This window comes from Callionymus lyra, chromosome 1, assembly GCF_982586985.1.
Source record: "Callionymus lyra chromosome 1, fCalLyr1.hap1.1, whole genome shotgun sequence".
NCBI lineage: Eukaryota > Metazoa > Chordata > Actinopteri > Syngnathiformes > Callionymidae > Callionymus > Callionymus lyra.
Window position 1 is genome coordinate 6,803,424 of NC_141818.1, and position 27,607 is coordinate 6,831,030.

At 37.8% G+C, this 27,607-nt stretch overlaps 1 protein-coding gene across 1 annotated transcript in view; it reads right to left on the reverse strand.

The window, feature by feature from the left end:
- The window catches only part of taok3a (TAO kinase 3a), a 76,063-nt gene that overhangs the window by 26,095 nt on the left and 22,361 nt on the right, over positions 1-27,607 (reverse strand). The window contains exons 2-10 of the mRNA XM_087790314.1: positions 22,708-22,814; positions 10,419-10,653; positions 7,540-7,611; positions 5,740-5,841; positions 5,619-5,664; positions 5,057-5,153; positions 4,446-4,559; positions 3,981-4,072; positions 3,204-3,297 (exon numbers count right to left, since the gene is read on the reverse strand). Of these exons, the coding sequence (XP_087646440.1) occupies positions 3,204-3,297; positions 3,981-4,072; positions 4,446-4,559; positions 5,057-5,153; positions 5,619-5,664; positions 5,740-5,841; positions 7,540-7,611; positions 10,419-10,553 (752 nt within the window). The 5' untranslated portion in view covers positions 10,554-10,653; positions 22,708-22,814. The remainder of the gene's footprint in view (positions 1-3,203; positions 3,298-3,980; positions 4,073-4,445; positions 4,560-5,056; positions 5,154-5,618; positions 5,665-5,739; positions 5,842-7,539; positions 7,612-10,418; positions 10,654-22,707; positions 22,815-27,607) is intronic.

A 27,607-nucleotide genomic window follows, 5' to 3' on the forward strand; every position in this document is an offset into this window, starting at 1 on the left:
ACTGGTCATAATGTTAACAGCCAAGTTCTAAATAGATTCAGTAGATATCTACTATCTATCTGTGATAGAGTGAGAGTTAAGAAAGTGAAACCGACTCGAGGAGAGCAGAAAGACTTGTTAATCCAGATGGTCTGAAGGGGAACTAGTTACAGTAAACCCTCGGTGGTTGAAGACGATCTCGACACCAAAGACTCGGCCCACTGACCCCGACCACAGAGAACCACACCACGAGTTCTGCTCTGACTTTGTGAAAAACAAAAGGGTTTGATTTCACGGGAGGCGCCGACACGTCTGCGTGACACTCGTCGCTAACCTGACAGCGGGCGGGACATTAAAAATGGCCGATTGTAGAGCAAGGGTCAACGACCAGGTTAATATTTGATGAGTTTGGTGTCCCCCCCCGCCCCCCCGACGACGACTCGCCGACTCGCCGCTCACGCTGAATCGCGCCCTGTCGCCCGGGAACTCTCAACTCTGCGCAGAACCTGCGACCACTTCTCTTGAGATCTGCTGACCAGCTGCCCAACTCTGACCCTCCATCTGGAGACACCCGAGGAAATGAGGTCATATCGGACGCTCTGCCACTGGAAAGCTGTGGCCAGCTGGTGATGACACACGTAAAGTCTGGTTAACCCACCAGAGTTTTTAACGAGGTATCGAGCCGAGAAGGTGTCAAGTATTTAACATCGTTCTCAATGAACCTGAACGTTGAAAATATATCAGAGCAATCGGAATATTGGTTGAATTTAACCTTACAAATGTTGAAACTTGGATTTTTAAAACATTTAATTATTATTTTTTTAATTATTGAATTCAATAATTTCGATATTGAAAGGTTGAATTTATATTTATTGAATAATTTGATTCAATAATTTCGATATAAAAAGGTATAATATATATTTATTGAATAATTTAATTAAATAATTTCGATATAAAAAGGTATAATATATATTTATTGAATAATTTAATTAAATAATTTCGATATTGAAAAGGTGAATTTATATTTGTTAAATAATTTAATTCAATAATTTCGAGATAAAAAGGTATAATATATATTTATTGAATAATTTAATTTAATAATTTTGAAATTGAAAGGTCCAATTTATATTTATTAAATCATTTATTTGAACAATGGAATTAGTACTTTTTTTCAACCATTTTTAACATTTTCAAAATGAATGAAATCATATTCTAATTCCAATAATTCAAAGTAAAATTATATATTTTTTTACAACTCAATTTTACGTGAAAATCTTATAATAACGGTGCCATTTTTAATTTATGGAATTTGAATATAGAATATAAAATTGTGTAAAAATAATTAATTATGGAAAAAAAGGTAATTAAACATTTTAATACATGACTTGTTTCATTTATTTTAAATAATAAAAAATTGAACCTTGAATATAGAAATGATACATTTAAAATAAAATAAAAATGCTTAAAAAAAACATTTTTTAAATGTTTAACTGAACCAATATTTTGATTCATGGCATAAAAACCGATAAAATGCACACAGCTACAGTAATGAGTTCACTGAGAGGGAGTGAGACAAAGACAAAACGGTGCCAGAACACACCAAGGATATAATTAACACAAAATTATTTATCAAAACTTTTCTTTTTAACCAACAATCTTGACAAATAGATGTTATTACGAAACATAAAAGCGTCACGTCCCAGTTGCGAGAGGCTGTGTGGTCGTTTGTTTGGTGTCACATTCAGTCGCATGTGTGTCCGAGCCGGCAGATTTCGGGACAGATGGCGACTCTACTGTACGTTGAATTATCCATCATTAATTTACTGCTGCTGCTAATCCGGAGAATATGTGGACACGGATTATATTGAGACCGAGACTGATGTATCTGGACGGAACATACATGACGCGCCCTCGGAGCGACGGCGCCGGCGTCGCCCCCCCAGATATGCTTAATATGACATTTAATCGCGTGGATTTAGATCCCGTTTCCTCGTGTCGACGCCACGTCTGAAACAAGCGCAGGAAACTCATGTGCTACTTAACTCTCGGTCCGGCAGCTTACGACGGCGGAGGCTAATAAACCCTCCAGAGAGCGTCCCACCAGACGTGCAAGAGAAGCTTATTTTAGACCAGCAGGTTTCAAACACTCTCACACCTACGAAGCTTTTAGACCGACGTCGACGCTCGTGCCAGAGTCCAGCAGGAGGCGGCGGCTCAGTTGAGTCATTCTACCAAACCAGTGGCATTTAGTTTTTTTTAAAAGAATAATCTTGAACGAACCATTTTTATCTTATTACTCATATGTTTTTTTTACCTCATATCTAATAATATGATGTATGACGTAATAGAATATTCAATGTTTCCGGTCATAAATTGTCTCCGGTTGATATCAAAAATTATTTTTATTTTTATTTTTTACATTTATAGACCCATACAAAGACTTAAATTGTTACTACATGGTACATTTTACTTCACTGCAGCTACCACTATTAGCTAGCTAAGCTAGCAAGTTTAACGTTCAGTTAAACTGTTTAAAATGTCCTTCAATGTACTTAAAAAAGAATCTAGCAAGTGTATTAGCATGTTATTATATAGCTTAGCTAGCAATTGTAGCATTGGCATGTTATAATCAAGCTAAGCTAGCGAGTGTAGCATTAGCATGTTATCATCTAGCTAATCTAGCAAGTGTTGCATTAGCATGTTATCATCTAGCTAATTTAGCAAGTGTAGCATTAGCATGTAATCATCTAGCTAATTTAGTATGTGTAGCATTTGCATGTTTTCGTCTAGCTAATCTGGCAAGTGCTGTATTAGCATGTTATCTTCTAGCTAGGCTAGCAATTTTAGCTTTGGCAAGTTGCAATCAAGCTAATCTAGCAAGTGTAGCATTAACATGTTATCATCCAGCTAATCTAGCAAGTGTTGCATTAGCATGTTATCATCTAGCTAATTTGGCAAGTGTAGCATTAGCATGTTATCATCTAGCTAATTTAGTATGTGTAGCATTAGCATGTTTTCGTCTAGCTAATCTGGCAAGTGCTGTATTAGCATGTTATCTTCTAGCTAGGCTAGCAATTTTAGCATTGGCAAGTTGCAATCAAGCTAATCTAGCAAGTGTAGCATTAACATGTTATCATCCAGCTAATCTAGCAAGTGTGGCATTAGCATGCTATCATCTAGCTAAACTACTGAAGGTCTAACAAAAATATTTTGAAACCACTCACCACTCTATGGACTGAAGCGTGGGCGAGTCGTTCTGTGCGATGTGGTATAAGGCACTCATGGCGTTCATGTTGAACAAGGGAGGCTTGCGTTCAGCTGAAAGAAAAACAAAAATAAGAATCATGAAGGTCGAGTTGAAATATTGAAGTACATCAGTGACATCAGAATATTGAATGGTTGAATTCAATATTTGAAATCTTGAACATTTTAAATTAACCCTTGTGTTACCTTAACTGCAAGGTGACCCGGAGGCCTGAAAACAAATGTGTTTTTGGTATCCCTTGTGTCGTCTTTTTTTTTCCGGTCTTTGGGTCACTTTGACAATCATTTTTGGAATAATTTAATTCAACAGTTTCTATATTAAAAAGTATAGGTAAAAGTATTAGGTTGTTTATGTATATATACTTTTAAAATGATTTAATCTTTTCTTTTTTACAGAGTTTAATATTCTGATTTAAATACAAATAAATTCACAAAATTCCGTAATTCTGTAATTTCAATAAAGAAATTGTTGAATTAATTTATTCAATAAAACCAAATTTCAACCTTTAAATATAGAAATGGTTCATTTTAATGCAGAAAAATATTTATAAAATCTTAAAATCAACCTTTAAATATAGAAATGGTTCATTTTAATGCAGAAAAATATTTATAAAATCTTAAAATCAACCTTTAAATATAGAAATGGTTCATTTTAATTCTGAAAAACATTGATGAAATATTAAATTCAACCACTCAATATTGTGACGGTTTGACCTTGACCTGCTTTTATTTCTCACCCAGTTCTATACACGTGATCCCCAGAGACCAGATGTCCACCTTCCCCTCGTACTGACCCTCGTCCATGGCTAAGATGACCTCGGGGGCCATCCTGAAGAAAACATGGAGAACTCAGCGTTCTTGCAAGAACAGATTATTGTGTGGCCCACCAGAGATCGAAAAGATATAGTTGGATACCAACTAATTATTTATAGACTCAATAAATGTTGCATGCTTTCCGAACGGATGTTTTCTAGCGAGCAAATATCTCAAATGTCACAAATAATAACTTTAAATGAATGAATGAATATGGAAATGAATGCAATGAAAGACGGAGAATCTCTTAAGAGGTGGATTCAGTGGCTTGTTATCCTTAAATAAACACTGAGATTGTTCATGCTAACATTAGCATGTAATACAATTAGCATGTTCATAACATTTTGACCCCTCGAGCGAGAGTTTGACCCCGGTTCCGGTCCACTCACCAGTAAGGTGTTCCCACGAAGGAGTTGGCGGGTGAGGCGATGGAGGCGGAGCCAAAGTCGGCCAGTTTGACCTGACCCAGCTCGGTCAGCAGGATGTTACCAGCTTTGATATCTCTGGACGAACACAAACACATTTACTGTTTAGCAGCAGCTGTGGATCTTTACGTTTTCTTCGAAGATATGCTTGTGTTGGCCCGAGTCACTTGTCATCTGATTGGCGGTCCTACCTATCAATCAATCAATTAATATGAATAATTCAATGTCAGATATAGCTACAATTCCATCCGCTTCATTATCCATTTTGACCTTCCACTAACTTTAGACCCCCCTCCCCCCCCCAATGAGATTGACCTACTTTTTATAGATCAACTCAAGAGACCACAGGAAGTGGTTTTGATGTCAGAAACAAACCAATAGCATCAGCTAGACTTCGGCAACATGTCTCACGGATGCATCATGTTGGCAAACAGGAAGCGTATAATCGCCGGCGAGCGTTTCTCACGCGTCGAAGCTGCAGTTTGGGAGCGAGCGCTCGCCTCTCGTCTCATTACGCGTTGATGATGCTCGCGGAATCCGAGCGGGGAAGACATTAGTCGACGGGGCTCACTCACCTGTGAATCATGTTGTGGGAATGTAGATAAGCCAGACCTAGCAAGGCACCGTGGGTAATGGCAGCAATTTCCACCTCTTGCAGTGGCTTCTTATGAACTTTGGGAGGAACGGGGGAAGCACAGGGAGGATTTAGAAGAGAATCCCCGAAGATCAGATTTTGAACACTGATCGACGGTTACACAACAAGGTCGACATATTGAGAAACGTTGCGCTCAGAATTGCACCAGAACCTCTTTTCCTCTAAGAGAAGACGAACGGATTCTTTGAAGTAAGGTGGAAGGAACTGATGTCGAAACAATTGCTCAGAATCATCTGGTTGAAAAACCACTAAGGAATAGATGTATTTTTTAATGATAAATTCAAATAAAAACTTCAACTAGTCTTTTGTGTTTGTGAATTTTCAATGCCGAAGTAAAGAGTCCAATCTCTCCAAAGAGGCGGTTCCCTGAGATGTTCCACTGAGAGCAAACATCTCTCAAGTATCTAACTCGTCTTAGAGACATCCAAACAAGATGCCGGGCAAACAGACCTCACTGGACCGAAGATAGAAACCTGACTCACCTTCTAATAAATCGGATGCAGAGCCCAGGCAGTACTCCATCACCAACTGAAGACACAACACCGTTAATTATCTTTAACCTTTTTTTTGTTGTTGTTGTTCTTGGAAACAGCATCGACTCACCCAGGCAGTGTTGTCCTTTAAGTAGCAGCCTTTGTACTCGATGGTGTTGGGGTGGCGCAGTTGTCCCAAAAACTTGACCTCCTTGATGATGTCCTGCCACTTCTGCAGAACACAAGAAGACATGATATGATGAGAAATAGGGAAGAAGGAGAAGATCGCCAACAACAGTCCTTCTCAAATCATGGATAATGGAAAGTCACCCGAAAGCTAAGATGAGGAAATATGTACATAGCGGTCAGATTCACCGTGACTATGGTGGGAGATAAAAAGGCCGGTGGATTAACTGCAAGTGTTGGTAGCGTCAGCATTAGGATTGAATTTGTTAAGGCATCACTTAAAGACATTACAAACACATCGTTTGTTTTCAGCGATAAACCAGTGAAATATTGTCAACAATCATCACGCTTTGTGATACTACTTTAGCAGTAAAACGGCGAACGTTTGCTTTCTGATTAAAAATAACTATAATAGTTATTCAATGTATTGCTCAGTATCAAGTTATTCGAGTTGGTAAAATAAAGTTAATTAATTATTATTATATTATACATTTCAGGCAAATTGATGCACTCCAAGTCTTTTGTGTTAAGACAAAAAACAATGTTAATAAAGTTTTTTCTTTGTTAAAGTTGATCTATGTATTTCTATTTATTTTCATGATGATACCATGTTAGGCTTTGGTTGTACTGAACAATAACTAGGTATATATAGATATGTATAGTTGCGGCAGACAGTAGGGCGTCAGATCTTATCTTCTTCCTCTGGTAGGCGTAACACAGAATAACTAAAAACCACAACTCTGCAAATGCTTCAGCAAGTTTTTTTTCCAAAAGAAGAGAAAAAAAAGTTTTCCAAGCACGTATTAAATCAACTTAATGCACACAGATGCAGCAATAAGTTCACTGGGAGGGAGTGAGACAAATAAAACGTTTTTTTTTTTAAGTGAAAAACTAAAGTTTAGTTTCAGTTCAGGAAAGTTTCCAGTCTTACCATAGCAGTTCAAAACAGCTGAACACTGACCAAGAGTTATAGTTAAAGTTCTTCATCTCAGTTTGATTATTGATGCCTGTCCAGAGTTCTCAATGACATGTGAAGGTGAATTACTACAGCTTTTTAACATTTTATTTAAAACGATAGAAATCCCAATTTATCAATTCCAAAGTGGTTATATTTAAAAATGAAAAATCAAGAGACTTGTTGTGTCAAAGTCTGCTTGGAAAAGTGACTCATGAATGTTCTTACATTTCAAGAAAAACACGAGAACAATTTGAGGAATGAAAAAGAAAAACAGAAGCAGCTTTTAAGACGAATAGGAAGCAAAAGATGGTGATTTTGAAAGAGAACAGACTTTATTACGGTATAATAACCAACAATCATCCGGTCAGGAATCTGACAATCTGTCATTTAACCGTCCCAGAATAAACACTAGACCCGAGACACACATGAGGTCGGGCAGCGCATCAAACCCTAATCACAGCTTTTCCTAAACGTTATTCTGTCGTTCCGAGCTATTGCACTGGTCAGAACTCTCAATTGTGGCGGTGAAACAAAATCGAAACTTAGCCGATGGTGAGATTCCAGTGACACGACCTTGAGAATGATGTCAACGCCAGGTCGAGGTCAGACTACTGACTGAAGCCTGGATCTAAAGAAGACCTTCAGACATTAATCTCTACTTGGAACTTGTGCATTATTTATCGATACTTATACTAATATCTAATAATCTCTTGAATATGTTCCAAAAATATGTATCCATTTTATCAATACCCCTGCCAAGGAGCGGCGTGTTGCTTAAGTACTTACCTCGGTGGTCTGCTTGCCGTTGTAGGACATCTTCTTGATAGCAACCACCTCATTGGAGTAGGAGTTCCGAGCCTAGAATCCAAAAAAAAAACCAACATGTCAGCGTTCAACAGAAAAAAAAAGGTTATTTCAACAGGTCTCTAAGCTTTTGATGGTAAATTAAAAAGGCAATTGGCTTCTTTCTTGCCAACCTGTGATGATAATAACTCGAGCCTTAAGGTTATATTTTGCTTAATGATGAACATTATCCATCTATCAATCTATCCATCCATCTATCCATCTATCCATCTCCATAAACAGAGTTCATAGAAGCCTAACCAGCTGAAAACTTTTTTTTTTTTTTAGTTTTAATTTATTGTATGCTGAGAGCATATACTTTAAGCTAAATATAAGATGTGATATTCTTTCTTTATTTAAACGTGAATTTAAGAAAACATTTATTATAGTATTAGATCATTAACCCGAGAACGTCTAACGAAAACATCTAGTTCCTCAACTTGGATGCATAAGCACCAGTAGTAACGGTAGTATTTTAGAACATTCCTAAATCTAAATGAAACTCCAGAACACCTCGAGAAGTCAGTCATCTGTCCTTCGTTACCTTATTTTCCAGATAATATTCAAGTTCAATTCAAGTTTTTTTTCTCACGGATGGACATACAAAACATAACCTAATAAACCGTTTTTATTATACAAAAGGAAGCCTATGTAACTCCACATTTCTTCTTCTCTTGCTGCGTCGTGTTCAAGAATGACAGATTCAACAGTGTGTTCGCTTTCAGTTCAAATACAAGCCCACTTTGGTCCACGGACGTCGACCCCTATGCATCTGTAACCCTCCTATGTGTTCGACCATCTGGGGAGAACGACCCTCTGCACGAGCCTCTACATTCTCGCCCGATCCCACTTAGCAACACATATTTTATCTGGAAACTCGAGAGGAATTACAGTAGCAGCGGGAAGCGCCAAATTCCCAGCTGGAGAGGATTCGTTTGATCGCCACGATTGTCCGTGTCTTTGCGCGAAAGAGTGGAGGGATTGAATGTAAGGCATACAGGCATTGTGGGTAATTATCTCGGAGCAAGAAAAGAGGTGTATAAATAATTAGTGGGGGATAATTCACTCCGCACACTGTACACTCAAGGCGTAGTAACAAGCGTGCAGGCCCAGCGGGGGGGGGGGGGGGGGGGGGGGGGGGGGGCTCCTTAACAACACACTCTGTTGTGTACACACGCAGATCGGCAACCATAATGAAATATGTTTCCTCTTCTTCTTCTTCTTCTTCTTCTGCCCGTCGGATCACACACCAGGAAAATGTGCGATCAGAGACGGACGTCAGCTTTGAATCAAAGGCCTGATGGGTAATTAGAGACGACGAGATAAGTCGCTGAGACGGGATCTTCCCCCGAAAACAGTGTGTGTGTGTGTGTGTGTGTGTGTGTGTGTGTGTGTGTGTGTGATTGAATGGATGAATGAACATGGAGAGTGAACACACTGTTACGGAAAATCAGAGTTAAACGTTAAAGTGCCACTCGTCGTTTATCAGAGTCTTTCATTCACGCGACAATTATCTATCATTTTAAAGTCGATAGATTTTCGATAGAGCCTCGACTTCAGATGATGGATTAGTACTTGGAACTTTTAACTTTTCTTTTTCTCATCTGCAATCATAATAATTTTATTTTTTTGATAAGAACCGACTACTCTCTCACCCAAAACCTCCTCCAGATCGTCAGGTTTCTGAGATAACCTATACATCTTAATAGCACATTCTGGGTCTGCCCCAGGACCTCCTCCCACATACCTGGAAGATCTTACTTGATGCAGGAGCTAAGTCAACTTAACAAAGCTTCTAAGCCTTTCTCAATTCTTGCATCTACGATCGGTTCCTCGCGTCACTACCTAAAGCTTTTGATCGCAGACACTAATCTCACGATAAGATTCGATACAATACACTCACAAAACTAAATAATGTGAGTGTATCAAAATAAATAAAGATTTTAGATGACACTGAATTTGTAATTGTCTCACTCTTTTGTTTGATTGAAAATAACTGAAAGCAAAAATATATTCAAATGTCAGTTTTTGCTTGAACCAGCTCTATACTATCCTCTCGTCCTCAGTCATCACTGCGATCTCGCCAGATTTCATTGTTCCTTTAGCTTCCAAGGACATAAAACATACCTTTATATTTCATCTAATTTCTAAATAAAAGATATCAAATTATTAAATTACACACACATAATTGAAATATAAACCATAAAAGGTATAGTATAAAATTAAAATATGATTTGAAAAGCCCATAAAAAGGTTTTTAACAACAGTTTTGACAAAATAAAAAATAAAAGATTGGTACAGTTCTATAGAATATCGATACAGTAACGTGAAAATATTGTTTAAATATGATTATATTTAGAATACTCATGACGCTAGAAATACTCCTCCACCTGAGGTACAATACCATCAACCATATCCAACATTGGTTTAAGACTTATTTGTCGTTTATCTGTTTAAAAGTAAAACAATGTTTTGAAGCGAAGGGTTACTTACAGCTTATGAATGGAAATTAGATTTGGTCTTGAAACTAAAACTTGCAGTACAACACCGGTGTATGGGTATTATTTAGGTTTTGTAAGATAGCACATGTTATCTTCAACCAAAAACATGTTTTTTTCTTATCGTTTTCGATTATACTTTCTTTTTTTATGATAATTTTTTCAAATCTTTCCATCATGGAAAAACCAGAACCCAAATGATGCACCTGTGTGTTGGTTTTCAGTCTAGTAAGAACCATTATTGACTACCTAAAGTTGCTCAACACATTTCTTATCTTTGATTTAAAAGCAATAAAAATGGCTAAATTGAGTATCAGTACTCACGAAGTAGACGGCCCCGAAGCTGCCATGTCCGATCTCGTGGAGATCGCAGAAGACATCCTCGGGGTCATCTTTGAAGAACAGGTCGGCCAGCTCGGGGTCTTTGGGCACGCCCTTCCGTGTGGATGAGGGCATCATGGACGCTGGCTAGGCGCCTGGTACCAGGCTCACATATGAACTACTGTTGCTGCTGCCACCAAGAGGTGTCTGCAAGGGGCCCGGCATTGGCCAACGCGACCTGGGGGAACACAGAGGATCATTAAAAAATGAGATGGTACAGAGGCAGTTAGGAAGGAAGATGTCAATCAGGTACTGGATGGTTTTCGTAGAGGTTTGATTCCACGTTTCTATAAAAGAGTCATTTTGGTTCTTGCAGCCAAAGGCACTTAATGTCTTATGAATACTTCCTTGCATCTATGATGTTATTTGATCTCGTTTGTGTATCTGTGTGTCAAAAAAACAAACAAAAGTGATGTGGGAACAAAGACATAAAGAAAGCAGGATCGTCAAGAACATTTTGCAAGTCACAATTTTTGCAGACAAGACATGAACTACACACCAAAAACACACAAACAGCATAGTTGACAGCTGAAGCTGAGTCACTGATGCATCATCATCCCCCCCATCATGCTCCCCCCTACAGTTATCCAAGCACATGCAGCCACACACACACTGCTTCCTATCGGAGCCGGGCTGTCATGCGTGTAGGCATCCTGGACACCCTGCTCCAGTTAGCTTCGCTGCACATGCAAACGCTCACACACCATCTCCCCTCCTCGCTCCTTCACCATGAAATCTCGGTTCACGCCGGCCAGATGCGGCGGGCGAACGTGGCTGCAAAGGCCAGAGTGGCACAGAGCGAGTTGACGAACAGGCAGAGGCAGGAAGGCGCACATGCAGTGGGGCCAAGACACTCTGCATTAGCATCATCCGGATCCCACGTTCTCGGCGGAACAGAGTCGCAACACCGACTGCTTAAACACCATCCTAAAGGGCAGGCCTTGCTCCAGATTGTGGAGAAGTTTAGCATCAAGTCCTGTAAAAGAGTTTGCGAAAGGAATCTCCATCCTTAAATCCCCAAATCTTGATCTGCTGGAAGACCAACAGTCCAGTCCTTCAGCGTGGTTGTGACTTGTGTTAGGAACCAAAATTACTTCTAGTGGGATTGACTGATGTCTCCCTTAAATTAAGTGAGAAACTTTGACATCTTTGAGTGATCACCTACATATTCTCCAGGTAGATCTACATTTATTAGCAAACAGAATTTCTATAAGAATTGTACTGGCGAGGAAAGACTAGCCTGGATAGACCAAAAAGGAAAGACTAGCTTGGATAGAACAATAAGGAAAGACTAGCTTGGATAGAACAATAAGGAAAGAGTAGCTTGGATAGACCAACAAGGAAAGAGTAGCTTGGATAGACCAACAAGGAAAGAGTAGCTTGAATAGACCAATAAGGAAAGACTAGCTTGGATAGAACAACAACGAAAGACTAGCTTGGATAGACCAATAAGGAAAGCCTAGCTTGGATAGAACAACAAGGAAAGACTAGCTTGGATAGAACAACAAGGAAAGACTAGCTTGGATAGAACAACAAGGAAAGACTAGCTTGGATATACCAATAAGGAAAGACTAGCTTGGATAGAACAATAAGGAAAGACTAGCTTGGATAGAACAACAAGGGAAGACTAGCTTGGGTAGACCAATAAGGAAGGACTAGCTTGGATAGAACAATAAGGAAAGACTAGCTTGGATAGACCAACAAGGAAAGACTAGCTTGAATAGAACAATACGGAAAGACTAGCTTGGATAGAACAATAAGGAAAGACTAGCTTGGATAGACCAACAAGGAAGGACTAGCTTGGATAGACCAACAAGGAAGGACTAGCTTGGATAGACCAATGAGGAAAGACCAACAAGGAAATACTAGCTTAGATAGACAAGTAAAGAAAGACTAGAGGAAAGACTAGCATCGATAGACAAGAAGAACCACTAAATAGGAAAGACTAGCTTGGATAGACAAGCAATGAAGGTTAGAGATGAAGGGCAATCTTGGATTGACTAGCCAGGAGGACCAGAGTGGAAAGACTAGACAGGAAAGAGTAGCTTGGATAGACTAGCTAAGGAAGACTAAATGAAAGACTAGCATCGATAGACAAGCAAGGAAGATTAGCTTGGAATTACTGACAAGCAAGGACTAGTGTACTACTATCAAAAGTCATCACTCATTTATTTTCAACTGTACAAAAAAGTGTTTTATTTCTTAGTCTCAATCTAGTTTAACAACTTTCAGGAGTCGTGGATCGCACAGCTTTGAATTAAATCATCCGACAGCCTCTGAAAAGTCATCCTACTGTACGTCAGCCACACTCTAAAGACAAAGACGATCTGGAGTGTAGAAGAATGACAATCGATAAAACATTAACTGCAGCTAATATCTGAAAGAATCCTACATTTTACACAGAGAAAATCCCGCGAGGGCTGGAACATTAGCTGAACCGGCGCAGTCAACTGAAGTGCATCTGAAGCCAGTACGCTTTGATTTGTCTACACGACTGTGGGCCGTCACACCGACAAAGACACGGTTTCAATTAAACAGCATGCAGGATGTGAAAGATCACATTGGCAGGCGTACGCCACGCTGCCTGAAGGAATCTGCTGGTGATTGAAGTGCTCGATAGAACGTGCGCCCCTCGGGAGCGACCAGCGAGTCTGTGATGGTGGTGTGACGAATGCTGGATCAACTGCGCGGGAACACGAGTACCGAAGACTTGGGCGGCTGGGTCTTGACTCATTGGTTGCTTCGGGCAGTAATCGGAAGATCCCACGTTTTAACTTAAGATGCTGGTGAGAGTCGTGACGCTTCTTCGCGAGATTAAAACGATGCAGTTAACACAGGCGGAACCTATGATGTTTCAAATAGAATAATGTGTTCAGGTACTAAGGCGAGTCTTAAATAGTGGTGGGACAATACAGATAACTCGATTAGATACTGGGACGATATTTGTCCCACGGTAAAGATAATGTCACGATATCTGTGATAATCAATACGTTGCAAGAAATGTAATAAACGATACATCAAAATAAAAGTTTCATGAGTAAGAACAAATACCCATGTCTTGTGTATTTATTCCCAAACTTCATTTAATTCACAAACATTACACAGTAAAGTGCTTTAACATTAATAGATGTCTTACAAAATCAGTGATTTCTGTTAGAGGACAAAGTCAGTAGAAAATTGTTTTATGTAAACTTTTAGGATTAGAGTTATAGGCAGAAATGTGAATCCAACGTAATGAAGTGACTAGTGCTCGGGTGTCTTCATCTCCATCTTCGAAATGACACAATTAAAAACATCCAAATATGACAATATATAGACTTGTTTAAGTTTGTCTGGAATAATTTCTATGTCGTGTTTTCAATACAAGATGGACATTACAGACGAGCAGTACGGAGGTATTTGGATGATTTTAGGTGAGACTTTTTGGACGAAGATGAAGACGAAGACCATTGACCTACAGTCGCTACATTAAAATAAACATACATTTTAGCCTTCAACTCTAAAACAGGAACAGATTACTCTGAAAATAATCCCAACCCTTAGTGGACATGAAGTTGGGAAGAAAATAATAGTGGGACTTGAGAGTGGGAGCTTTTGGTTGGGGGGTCTTGGATTCGTTTTTCGTTGTTCAAATCTGTTCTTCTTCTGATGTTATTATTGGTAACTCGTGTTTTTCACCAGTTGCTCCTTGAGTTTACTTTACCCTCATTTACCGGATTAGCGCCCCCACAAAAAGGACAGGCGAGATTGAGTACTGACAGTAAGAATATATTTGTTGTAATAAAACATAGAAACGTGTCATCTGCGTATCAATGAATTATTGAAACAGTGAGCAAAGCAATATATTAAAATATCAATTTCGTAACCAAGTCTACTCTTAAGTGTCATCAAGTGAAAACTTACTAAACATTTTGTACAATGTTTTGGCGTTAACAGATTTGATGGTGTACAGCAGCAATGAGCTAGGATGGGTAGACTTGGGGTCATAGGGGATACCAGTGCCAAACCTGGACTTTTTAAACAGTCTCTGAAGAAAAGTAAACATGCTTAAAAAATATTCCATTATTTTGTGACATACGAGAGCAATACGTGAACTTTTTACGGAAAAAAATAAAATAAAATAGAAAGAAAACAGCTGTTTAACTTGCTTTAAACAAACAAACAAATGCTGTCGTAAACAGAATCTCCTTGGCAGAGGTAATTAACTGATTATAGATTGAATTTATTGGACAATTGTTGCCATTGTGGCTTCATTCCAGGAATTATACTACTATCGACTTAAGGTTCACCAGGAATCTGACAAATTACATCCGACTCCATCGCTTCCCAAATCATTTGATAAACCTAAGTGTGGAAAAACTCTCGCAAGAAAGTGAAATCAGGTTCTTCTTTTTAAATCCGAAAAACGTGGTTGCATCAGAAGTGTCTCGCTGTGACACACACTCAAGACGCACATTGTTTGAACATCAGCTTCAGACGTGCAGGAAGGTGAGACGGAACAGAAGGAGTCGATCGAGGCGTCACACGGAAGAAAAGTGGAGCAAATTTACAGTGAGGTCATGTGATCACTCCGGAGACTCACACCCCCCTGTTTCACACATCACTCTGCTGTCAGATGTGTTAGGTGATGCAATGTGGCAATAACAGGTTGTAACGTGGCGGGGGGTGAGCAGGAAAGAGGGGGAGGATGTGGAGCTGTTAGAGCTATGGCAACACGTGTGCGTTCGGAAACCTACAAATGGCATTGTGTGTCTACGAGGGAGCTGATTAGACAGATTAAATGCTCGTTGTGTGTTCATCTGTGTGCGTTTGATGCTGCACTGGCGGGTCAGTGGTCAGAGCGGTGTCATGTGGACATGCGAGTGGAACGTTTGAGTGGAATCTGACTGTTTGGGTTCTTGGGCGACTGGTAAATCCCGCTGTTGTGAGATCAGTTCACACAGACACTTTCCACACAGCTTAAATCGTGTTAAGAGTTTAGGATGTGGTGACGCGTTACGGAGCGACAGGAACAAGGAAACAGGAAGAGGGTTAACCAGTGATACGATGCATTCTATAGTCGGCTGTCGTAGGATGGGGTCGGGAGCATCGAAAACAATATTCATAATTGTGAACAAAAAGATCTTGTGAAATTACAAAATTAATTTAACAAGAAATATATTTGTGTAGATATCGGAATCAGAAACCTTTATTATCAGTGTTGTAAACACAACACACCTTTTTGTGGCGACATTCAATAATATTATTAGATGAATAAAATACAATAAAATAAGAGAAACTATCATTAATATAAAAGTACTTTGATCACAATCACCTTTTCTTGTGAAATAAATATTAAAAAAAAGGCCTATATTATTAAAACAGTCGACAAAGTTAATAGTGCAAGAAAAAGTGTATTTTTAAAAGAAAGAAAAAGAAAAAAAGGTATTTATATTTTATCTATATCGTTCATCAATTATTATAGTTGTAGTAATCAGCAGAATGTATGTTTAATTAACAATTAATATGATGATATAGTCGGTGACAGCAGGAGGCCGTCAACGCCGTGTCTGGCTCTGCTCGAGGTTTCTGCCTTTTAAAAGAACATTTCTCCTCGTCACATGCTGTGATTTACTCGTTGTTGATTCGCTGGGGTACTGCTTTACTTTTCTACAATATAGTCCAACTTAAACTGTGTCACTGTAACAAGTGTCTTGAGATAACTTTGTTATGATTTTACACTTTGAATAAAACTGTGGCTTATTTCAATGTTTACTAAATAATTCAAAAAGTACGTAATAAATCTATACAACAGAATTTGTTAGGCTATTGTTCTAAAAGACGTGTAAACTGTTGGAAAATATAAAGGAAATATGACCTTTTTCCAAGTTTTTGGGATGCATCAGTCTCATAATGCACAAAAAAAACAATAAAATAATAATAAATGTTTTGGAGATTTATATTTTCTATTAATAGTTGATTTCAGACATTTGTTAGTACTCAGATTTTGCGATTAAAAAAAAAAAGAAAAGATGAGTCAGCTTCCCTTAAAAAAAAGAAACCAGAATTCCAATCAGTCAAGTTCTCAGACTTTTAGAAACTGAATTTTAGTTTTCCAGGGAGAATCACAGGTCCCGGCCTGATATCAAAACCACACCATCTGTAGAGAGCAGCGATGAGACCCAGAGATCAGTAGCTCCCACAACTAGGTCAGAAGAAATCATTTTTTTAAATTAACAGAAGGGAATGACATCTCATGAAATTATCCACAAAATGAATGTGATTGGAGACACGTTGAGGATCCATAATCACAAGCAAAATGGATAATCTGTCATTGATGCTCGACAGACATGCGCAGACGAGTCCAGCCTCCCGCCCTCAGGACCCCTTCTGAGGGGCGATGACTAATTGATGCAGCAGCATGTTGTAGGAAGTCCATCAGGCTCGGCAATATGTGCAGCCATGGTTAAATGGGCCATGAGAGGAAAGGTTTGGAATTTTGTTCTGAATCGCTGTTAGGATAAATAAATCAAAAAATGAATTCTCAAAACTCTAATCAGAATTAAAAACTAGGTCACGAGCAACGATGAAAGAAAATCAAATGTTCTAATCATGTTTCCAGGTATAAGTCATGATCCACATATCAAGGAACAGCAAGTTGTATCATGATTTGTATAATATTGTGGAATAAATATTGCTGCATCATAAGTAAGTAAAGTAAAGGTTATTTCTAAAGCGCCTTTCTAGACCAGGGTCACAAAGCGCTTTAACAATCAAAAACAATACACAGTTAAATATATACTTTAAAAGGTCAAGACAAAATAAGACAAACACAGGAGTTCCAGAAAATTAAGAAAAAGCACAAATAAACATGTCTTAAGATGTTTCTTGAAGGAGTCAGTAAATCATCAAACACGGAGGGAGATCGTTCCAAAGCTTAGGAGCAACAGTCTGGAAGAATTTCTCACCTCTGGTCCAGAAGTGTGTTCAGGAAACAGTTTCTGGTCAGTTTTCTGCAGTGTTGAACCAGAGACATGTCATTGTCAAATACTACATCCAGGTTTCTCAGACTGAGCCAAGTCACCCAAGTACTGACAACAACCCTGGAACCTTATCATCAGGAGCAATCACCAGAGTTTCAGTTTTGTCCACATTTAGCTGCAAAGTGTTTTCACTCAGCCATTGTTTGATTTCTAGCAAACAATTGGATCAAATGAGCAGTAGAGCTGGATGTCATCAGCAAATATTTGGTAAGAAACATCAGGAAATCTCTGAATGATTTTACCCAGGGGAATCAAGTACAGCAAAAACAATAAAGGACCCAGAACAGAACCTTGAGGGACTCCACACAACAGATCCGCCGATTCAGACTTCATTTGATTGGCAGATACACTGAAACTGCGCCCAGAAAGGTATGCCGAGAACCACTGGAACACAGACCCAGACAGTCCAACTTCATCGCTCAGTCTTCTCAGCAGGATCTGGTGATCAACTGTGTCAAAGGCTGACGACAGATCCAAGAGAACCAGATCAGTGTATTGACCCAAATCAGCCGACATCATGATGTCACTGGACACTTTCAGTAAGGCCGTCTCTGGAGAGTAGGTTAAATGAACAACTGAGGTGTTCGTAGGATATTTATAATGAAATTACTTTCCCTTGATTGATACAAGACACCGGTTTGTATTAGGAAAGTTTCCTTTTTTATGTGAACTAGTTCAAAGTTCAGTTCACAAATTCCAAAATGTACTAGTTCAGTTCATAGTTCATACTTCAAAAATGTACAAAGCACAACACTAGTTCATCATTTTTTCATATGTTGCTACAAGCGATTATTATTCAAAATGATTGCCAAAGCCCTCATATAACCAGAGTTCGTAATTATTATATCAGGTTTACATTACATTTGTCAGATTTATGTGGTCGTGTGCAATAAAGTGAGAGCCAGAGAATTGATAAAACTAATATATATGTAATGAGATTAATAAAATAGAATCAAACATTAAAGTGGGAATATAAAAATTAAACAACTGAAGTGTTTATAAACCTTAAAAAAAAATCCCATTTTAAACCCTAAAGAACCAGGTTTACATCAGCATTTCTGTCTATTCAGTCCACAGTAGCAGTGATGCGTTCACGGTCCTGACATAAATGTCAGATCCTCGTCGACCTCATCATAAAACTTGTTTAGATGGTAATAGGTCGAATCTCTGTTGACCTCACTGTTGCTGCTCTTTGTTTTGATGATGCTAGTGGTTGTGCATAACCTGGCTGGAGTTGCCAACCTATTAAGAAAAGATGAACTAAGACAGTGCGACGTGCACGGATACCAGAATAAACGCATTAATATTAACGTTCATCAGGCAAAATAAACTACGTTCAGGTTACGCGTAAGGCTGGGTATCAATGGAAAATATTTGATAACGGTTCTGGTAACAATAACTTTACTTAAATATCGGTTTCTGATCAGTCCTTTTTTTCGATACGAATTTAATATGAATTCTAACAAAGAAACTTACATTACACAAATAAATATTGAGTTAACTTTTGCAGCTTGCGTACATTTTTCACAATTTCAACGTTTGTTTCTCGGTATTACTGAAGCATTTTCTTCGATGCCTCCAAAGAATCCAGTTGGATATCAAGCCCTAGTTCATGCGAGTCCAAAAAAATATGAACTAGTTCATAAACTATGGTGTCGACGGTAGACGGGGAGCTATCGCCATGTTTACCTCCCAGTGTTACCTGTTTGTGTAGCATGTTAGCCTTTTAGCTTCTGCTACAAACAGGACTGTTTTTTATTTTTTTTAATTCCTGGAGACGCCACAGCACATGGGGAAGTAACATCACTTTAATAGTTCACTGTCTCAAAAGAAATTACTTTATCTATGGTCCGATTTATTTAAATTTTGAAGATCGAAGTGAAGTTTCTCGATATCTTGAATGCATTAATGTAGAATGTTCTATGAACCTGCAGGTGAGTGATTTGGTTAAATCCATGATGCTTCGATCGTGTTCATGTGAAGCTCCAACATCTTACTGCGAGAGCGAGAACTGAAGAGACTGTGGGAATTCTTATGAGCAGCTCTGATCGCACACAGAGGAGGGAAAACTGCTGTTAAATCTTTACAAGTGTGTGTTTGTTTGTGTGTTTGTAACTAGGAGAATTCAATACACACTGTGATTAGCTCTGACGGAGAGAACCGATTGATGGGTTCAATCACTCAGGCTGTGTATACCTCCGCCAAGGAGTCGATCCGGCGCACAAAACCACAAAAACCTTTTCATTTACAAGTTATCTATTTCTAACTAATTTCATTGAAGTGGATTCACAATGTCAAGAAGTTTGATTTTCATTAAATCAACGTCAGTGAAGAGAAAAACCTCCCTGACAGATCCAGATTCTAAAAGGTAGGATTCCTATGGAAGTAAACGAGTGCCAGCCAACCTTGAACATGAATTTTGATGGCGTAAAAATCAGACTTGTTTTTCAAAAACCATCAAAATTCAAATTCTTTTTTTTCCCTCTATTTTTGTTTTAATGCAATGCTTTAACGCTTTTCTAACACTGAATTTATTTACATTTACATTCTGTACATTTAATTGTTTATACTTCATATTTTTTCACATATATTTATACACCTTGAATTTTACACTGAATTTATTCATGTATTGGAAGTAAAACGGTTCCTAAGTCTGGATTTGATGCTGTATAAATTAGGTATAAAAAGATATTTAAGCCCTGACGGCACACGTTTAACTTCTATAGATTTCCAAAAATCTGATTTCAAATTTCAATAAACACATTTCAGGATGTGGACAAGATTCCCTTTAAAGCAGACAAGTGTTTACTAAGGCCCCCCCCCATCTAAAGAAGCCCCTAACAGAAGACTTGGGTCCATATCAATAAATGTAGATTAGCGCTTAACTTTTTCCTTTTTAGCTAGTTTTTGGGCATTGAGTTTTGAGATATTTCGCATCCCTTGGACAAAACCCGGCTTCTGTCATCAAAAGTTCAACATCTATAGGACTAGCACGACTAACTACATCATCCACGTTTTTCATACTCAAGTACAGATATTGGAAAAGTGCGGCACATGAGGACCTCTGGTTTTATGTGTTAATGTTTTACAGTTTTATTAATTGAAGATCTTTGTTTGATGATTTTTATTTATTTGTTTCTCTAGTTTTAAAGTTTACTTTTTATTAATTAGAATTGTCATAATTCTAAATGTAATATATTTAAAATTAAATATTGCAAAGTACAATAATAAGCTTTGTATTGTCAAAACAAAACGAAATTTTAAATAAAATAAACGAAAAATAACATCACATGCCTTCAAATTACATTTAAATCATATTTTATAACTTCCTCTATAATATCATTTTTTAATTTTATTTAAGTTTTTCCATCATGTTGAAGCTCCTTTCATTCGTCCCTTCTATCTTGAGGCTTGACGGGCCCTTACAACTGCCACAGTTTACAATGTGGCCCCTGAGGAAACTTAATTGCCGACCCCTGCTCTAGTGACTCAACTGTCGAAGTCGAGATTTCATAATGTATTTTCCAGATCCAACACTCGCAGAAACACATTGTGTTTTAAGGATTTTGTAATCCTGAGGTCCGTGGTCTCCTTCAAGAGGATCAGGACTTTCTGACTCATCAAAGTCTCCACTGAGCTCGAATTAGATCGTCAAGTTCAAAAGTTATTCCGGAGCATGTCTGGGAAATAAATAAAAAAAGGAAGTGAAACGTTTCCTTATCGCAACAAGAGATCAAAGTGTCCTCCTTCGACTGCCTGGCAGAGGTTGAACTGCCGACTCTCTGGCAGACGAACACCGTGGACCAGAATCCTGATGAAACCATCATCATGTTGTGTAATGACATCAAGCCTCCAGCAGGCAGAAACACCCGGAGAGAGAGAGAGAGAAGAAATCCTCCAGCGGCATCAACAAGATCCAGACAATGTCACCCGGCCACAGATGCGTGTTTCTATAAAAGGTTGACGACGCCACCAAAGCCATTTTCAAATTGAATCCTTGGAAGGATAAAATAATACTGTGCAAAAGACACACCTGTGAGTGAAAGTACATCTCAGACCGTTTTCTGAAGTATCTGCAACACAGACTGATGCACGTTAAAACTCTGAAACTGTGTCTGGTTTCTGATATTGATGAAGTCAAACATTGAAAACACCGATCGCAGATGTTCTTTTCATCATGGGTGCAATAAATACTTACAACAATACATTAAGACAAAGCATGGCTTTCATGTGATAACAACAGATCCCCTTATACAAATACATAATGTGTGGAAAAATTCACAATTCACTAAACACATTTACAACTACGCAAAAAAAAAAACAAGGAAAATGTACTTCAATGTGAGCTAAAACTGTATTCAGCAAATAGCAAATGTGCCTAGTTATTTAAGAATGTTTTCAGAAAATTCTAAATAAAATTCAGCGAATTGTACATTTTTTCAGCGAATTATGAATGTATTTAGTGAACTATAAATGTGTTCAGCAGATTATAAATGTGTTCTGCAAATTATAAATGAGTTCAGAAAATCAAATACGTGTTCAGCGGATTTTAAATGTTTTCAGAAAATTGTAAATGTGTTCGAAAAATGATAAATTTGTTAAGAAAATTGAAAATTAGTTCAGAAAATTCTAAATGTATTGAGAAAATTATAAATATGTTAATACAATTATAAATGTTTTCAGCGAATTATACATGTGTTCATAAAATTCTAAATATGTTCATAAAATTCTAAACGTGTTCATACAATTATGAACGTATTCAGCAAATTAAAAAATGTGTTTGTGGGATCGTAAAATGTTTTCAGCCATTTATAAATGTCTTCAGAAAATTATAAATGTGTCCAGAAAATTATAAATGTGTTCAGCCAACGTATAAATGTCTTCAGAATAAATAAATACGTTTGGCAGATTGTAAGTGTGTTTGGCAAATTAAATATGTGTTCAGCGGATTTTAAATGTTTTCAGAAAATTATAAATGTGTTCACCAAATTATAAATGTGTTCTCAAAATTGTAAGTGTGTTCGGCAGATTTTAAACATGTTCAGCAAATTATATATGTAACCAACAAACAAAAAAAACAAAAAAATTACACAGTAAATGTGTGTGTTAAAGAATTATAAACAAGTTGACAAATGTGTTGAGAATATTACAAATTTGTTCATAAATGTGTGACAAATAGCAGTATTTTGTGTCTTGAACATGAAACTTACCTGAGGGTACTTTTGAAGAACGTATATTCGACGCAAGTATTTGTCCTCAGTTCTCAGTCAATGTCCACTTTTGACTTCCATGACCGACTTCTCATGGTTCAGACGTCCTGCAGAGAATAGAATCAGTTTTATTATTCATGTTTTTCCGACTTATCACATCATTATAAAAGTATGGAAATGTTTTCTTTTGTATTTTCACAAGAAGAATATTACAATCAAAGACTCAGTGATGAAAATGATTTTTCCAAAAAAGTGACACCAGCCGATATATCAAAAAAGAAATTAAAAAAAGTTAAACCACTTTTAGCTTCCACCGTCGAGGTGTCGCCCCCTACAGTCCAGCTGACCACAATCCAAACAAACCCTGTCGTCTCCAGATCCATTATTCAGGTCTTACACAACACCGATAAACACGTGACCTCCCGTGAACACCTCTTATCTAAGACGCCGGGTCGACCTGTCAACGTATAGGTTTCCGTCCGTCGTCCCCTCGTCGAGCCTCCGGTGCGCTCAATAATAAAAGAAGAAGGGAAGATGAAGGGATGTGCGAGATAAGGGGAATAAAAAAACATGTTGGCCCGGACTGAGTGTCCTTGAATGATTTACACAAACTGACGCTCACAGGAGCCTCTGGGAAAGTTGTGGCTACACTTCTCCGCCACTCGTTCTCTCCATCCTGACCAGCGAAAGATGAGGACGTTCCGTTTTGGTCGCAATGAATTCTTTAAACTGTACTTTTAGAAAATAAATTGAAAAAAAAAATTTGCACGATGCTAATTGTCGCTAAACCCTGTGAAGGGAGGCTCGCCTGGAATGGAATTTGGGATTATCTGCTTAACGGCGGCTGGACATCGGAAATGTAGAAATGGGTCACCAAAATGTCCCAGAGATGTTGGATTCAGTGTGTGTGTGTGTGTGTGTGTGTGTGCATGTGTGTGTGTGTGTGTTGGTCAGCACATGCCAGAGGGCAGAGGTGAGGTGGGCAGCAGTGGTGCAGCAGCCTGAGCTTCAGGGTTTCCTGCTGAATCTTTTAGAAAGAAGATTTAGAATTGGTTTAAAGTAACAGGTTCTTATATAATAAGAGTTTTCACAATAGTATATAATCAGAATATTGAATATTTAATTCAACGTTTCAAATGTCGAAACTTTAACTTTATTCCAAGCATTGATTTTATACATTTTTTATTATTATTATTACTTTTTTTTAAGCAAACATTTATTTAATGAGTGCATTTTATATAAAATAGCATTTTAAATTCAATAAACTAATATTGGTATAATATTCCAAACAGACTATACTAATAGATTGCAGAGCTACTTGATCAAACTCTCAGCCAATCATGTGCTGCGCAGATGATCATGTGATGATGTCAAATAACTAGCGAGACAGTTCTTCATGGCGAAAACAAAGCAATAGTTTTGTCTAGTTGCAATATTATACCAACATTTTAATATTGAATGTTAAAGGCTACAAATTTAAAAAAAAATTATAATTGAATATTGAACTCTATAATAAAAAGAACATTTATTTATTTTGGAATTAATGGAATTTCATTCCAGATTAAAGAAATAATAATTAAATATTAAATATTCACATTATGGAGTTAAGTTATTCAATAAAATCAAATGCAACCCGTCAGTATATCTAATATAAATTCAGTAAAAAAAAACAATTCAAAATTACAGTATAGAACTTATTTAATTCAATTATTTAAAACAAAAATTAAATAAACATAGTTCAAATTACACTGACATACTTCCATACACACCAAAATGTACACGTCCATCTCGAGATTCAGTGTCTGATCTCCTTCATGATCCACAGCATCATCATTTCTGACTCCTCTTACGTCACATGGTTCAAAACTTTTTTTTACTGGCAAAAAAAAAAAAAATCGCCCCAGGACGATGATAAGCTACATTGTTTTTTACAACTTTCAGGAACTGACTGTCTCCAGCGATGATTAAAAAAAAATCTGTTTCAAGAGTCCGTAATGACTTGTTAGTCATCAAGTCATTATCAAAACGATGACACATAAGTTCAGTTCCTGAAAATACTTTTTAACTGAGGAATTTATTGCAACTGCACAACATACTGTTCTGAACATACAGCAATGCTATCCAGCTAAACGCTGCAACCTTTACGTATATCAGCGTGATTAGTACATTAAACATGTTTTCCTTTGAAAAAAAATTGGGCTTCATTTATCAGTGACAAGAGACAAGAGAAAAAAAAGTCTTCACACATCTGTCATGTGACATTCATGTGGAGCTGTCACTTCTGAACTTGACCTTTCTAGTCACGGCCAGAGAACCTTCATCTGACACTTCAACCTCTGCTTCCTGTCAAACCTTCTGGTCTTCACTCATCTCTGTATTTCCATAAATATTGAGAAATACCGCAATACAAATCATTTACTTTTGTCAATCTTTCTCTTGACTTATTTTCACGTCAACGTACATATGTATCAATAATGAAAAGAGTGTTAAAAAGGTCGGACTTCCCGACACGTTTGTAGGTGGCGTACGTCCTTATTTATCGGATGCGAGTCAGCCTAACTAGTCATGTTGAGATGAAAAAAAAACGTCTTTGTACATGAGGCCCCGGGTTATCATGTTATTGAAGTATTTATTCATGCATTTAATCTGTGACACAGAATCAACTCTTGAACCTCAAATGTGTGAATTAAGTGTGTATTCTTAGTGATAGCATACAGTGATTTATTAGCATAATAGTGGCTAATTTGATAGTAGCATCATTTATATTCATTTCCTCCAGCCCACCCTAACAAAAGAAAACTATATCATCAGAAAACATCATGGTCCATTTCAGAGGTCTCTAATCAATATTATAAATCATTATTATTTAATACGTTTTTTTAATTATTGTGTTTATTGTACTTTTCATTGTTATTTTATAATCATCGTTTTCTCAATATATGTACTTTAAGACATAGTTTAATGTGTATTTAAGTTTAAATTTTTATTTTTTGTGAACTGCTCTGATTACTCAAGTTGCCCCAATATAAAAAAAAATAAAGGTGTATCAATCGATCAAAACTCAACTGGCTGGGGGGCCCACAGAGGTCAGCTCTTGTGGAAATCGGGCCGCAGGCTGGGGGGGTCTTTTGGCAGTGTTTTCTGTGTCTTTAAACAAAAAAGTATTAATCAAGTGTCAACGTTGAATGTGTTTTTTCACTGTTAATTTGCGCGGTTTTTATAAATGTTATTTTAGTAGAGAAATCGGTTCCATCTTAACTATAAAATGAACCAATTTCACAAACAAAAGGCCAATAAATAATGGGAGTCAGAATATCATGGCGTAAAAAGGGGTTGAATCGTTAAACGACTCAATGTCAACATAAAAATGTTGCCTTTGCTTATTTCAAGTCACAACTTCTGATGATGCTCAGCTGTCCCGACCCCCCCGCGGCGACGGTTGCAGGTTTTCTGATGAGTCACAAAACGCAGGAGGACGACGACGCGCCGGATCACACGTCTGCTCCTTCAACGCCGCTTAACCAAAGCTGATGCGAGCAAACACGCCGCGCTTTTACGCCAGCGAAAATAAACTAATCCACAGAGATTGAAAAGAAAAAAAAAAAAAAAGAAAAAACGTCATGTCCCGATTATTGTGCCAGGGTGGCATCGTGTGGATTTTTTTTTATAGCCGTGACTCATTGGGAGACAGGACTACACACACACACACACACACACACACACACAGACACACACACACACACGACACACACACACTCATCAGTCTAAAGCAGGATTTGGAGACTTCAGGGCAGCTCTCATCTCCGGAGCTTAGTGACACAATTGAGACATGCCTACACACACACACATACACGCACACAAACACACACACATGCACACAGGCACTAGAGCACACACACTGTAAAGCCCATTATCTTCCTCGCCAAGTCTAATGCCAGCATAAGTGTAGGTGTTGATACAGTGAGTGATAAGTAACCGTGGTTTTGATTTACAGACCGTTTAACCTGAACCGATTAGCGCCGACTGGCCTGAGAGAACCGAGTCTAATCTTTCCTTTAACTACGCAACGACGTTTGTGAAGCTTTGAAACACAATAGTGAAGGTCTGTCCGTCAAATAGTTACCTCACCTTCTACTTTATTAAATCACATTTAATCTTTATTATATTTGTGGCTTTTTATTTCAATAAAGTGCGTTTAAATTTTTTTTAAATTACAATTAACATCCAAATATACACGACTTTGTTCGTGATTCCGCAGTAATTCCCAGCTCGAAGGACAATGAAATCCCACGAGATCATGGCGATGACTGAGGACAGGAGGATACAGTCAACTCCAGTCGCTTTTTTAAGATACCTTTTGGGCATATTTTGGCTTAAAGATCCATTATTTCAACCAAAATATGAGTGGAACAATCACACGTTGTCCGTAAAACTCAGTGACCTCTCGAATCGTTCAGAAAACGATGCAAATGTGTCGAAATAAACCGTATGCAAATCGTTTTCTGAGCTGAATATAACGTATTGAATCCTATTGAAGAAATCCATGATAAAATATCTAGTTAGAACGCTAAATCATAACAAATAAAGCAACTAAAAGGTGCTAGAAAAAAAAAAAAACTTGAGTCATGAATATCCTTTTTCGCCCCTAACCTGGTGATGAAACTCCATATGGATGATGTAACGCACACCTCGGACATACTTCACACGTCTTACTTTACTGCTGGCCTGGGAGTACAACTACAGCAACACCGAGAGGAGAATTTGTGAGCTGAGCCAAATGTTAACACAATTAATTTTCATTTTATTGAGTGATAGTTCGCCCAAAGTTCAAATGAGGGCGAATGGAAAATGAAATTTGAATGAACAATCCCATTGACTTTGAACAAAGAGACGAAAACGA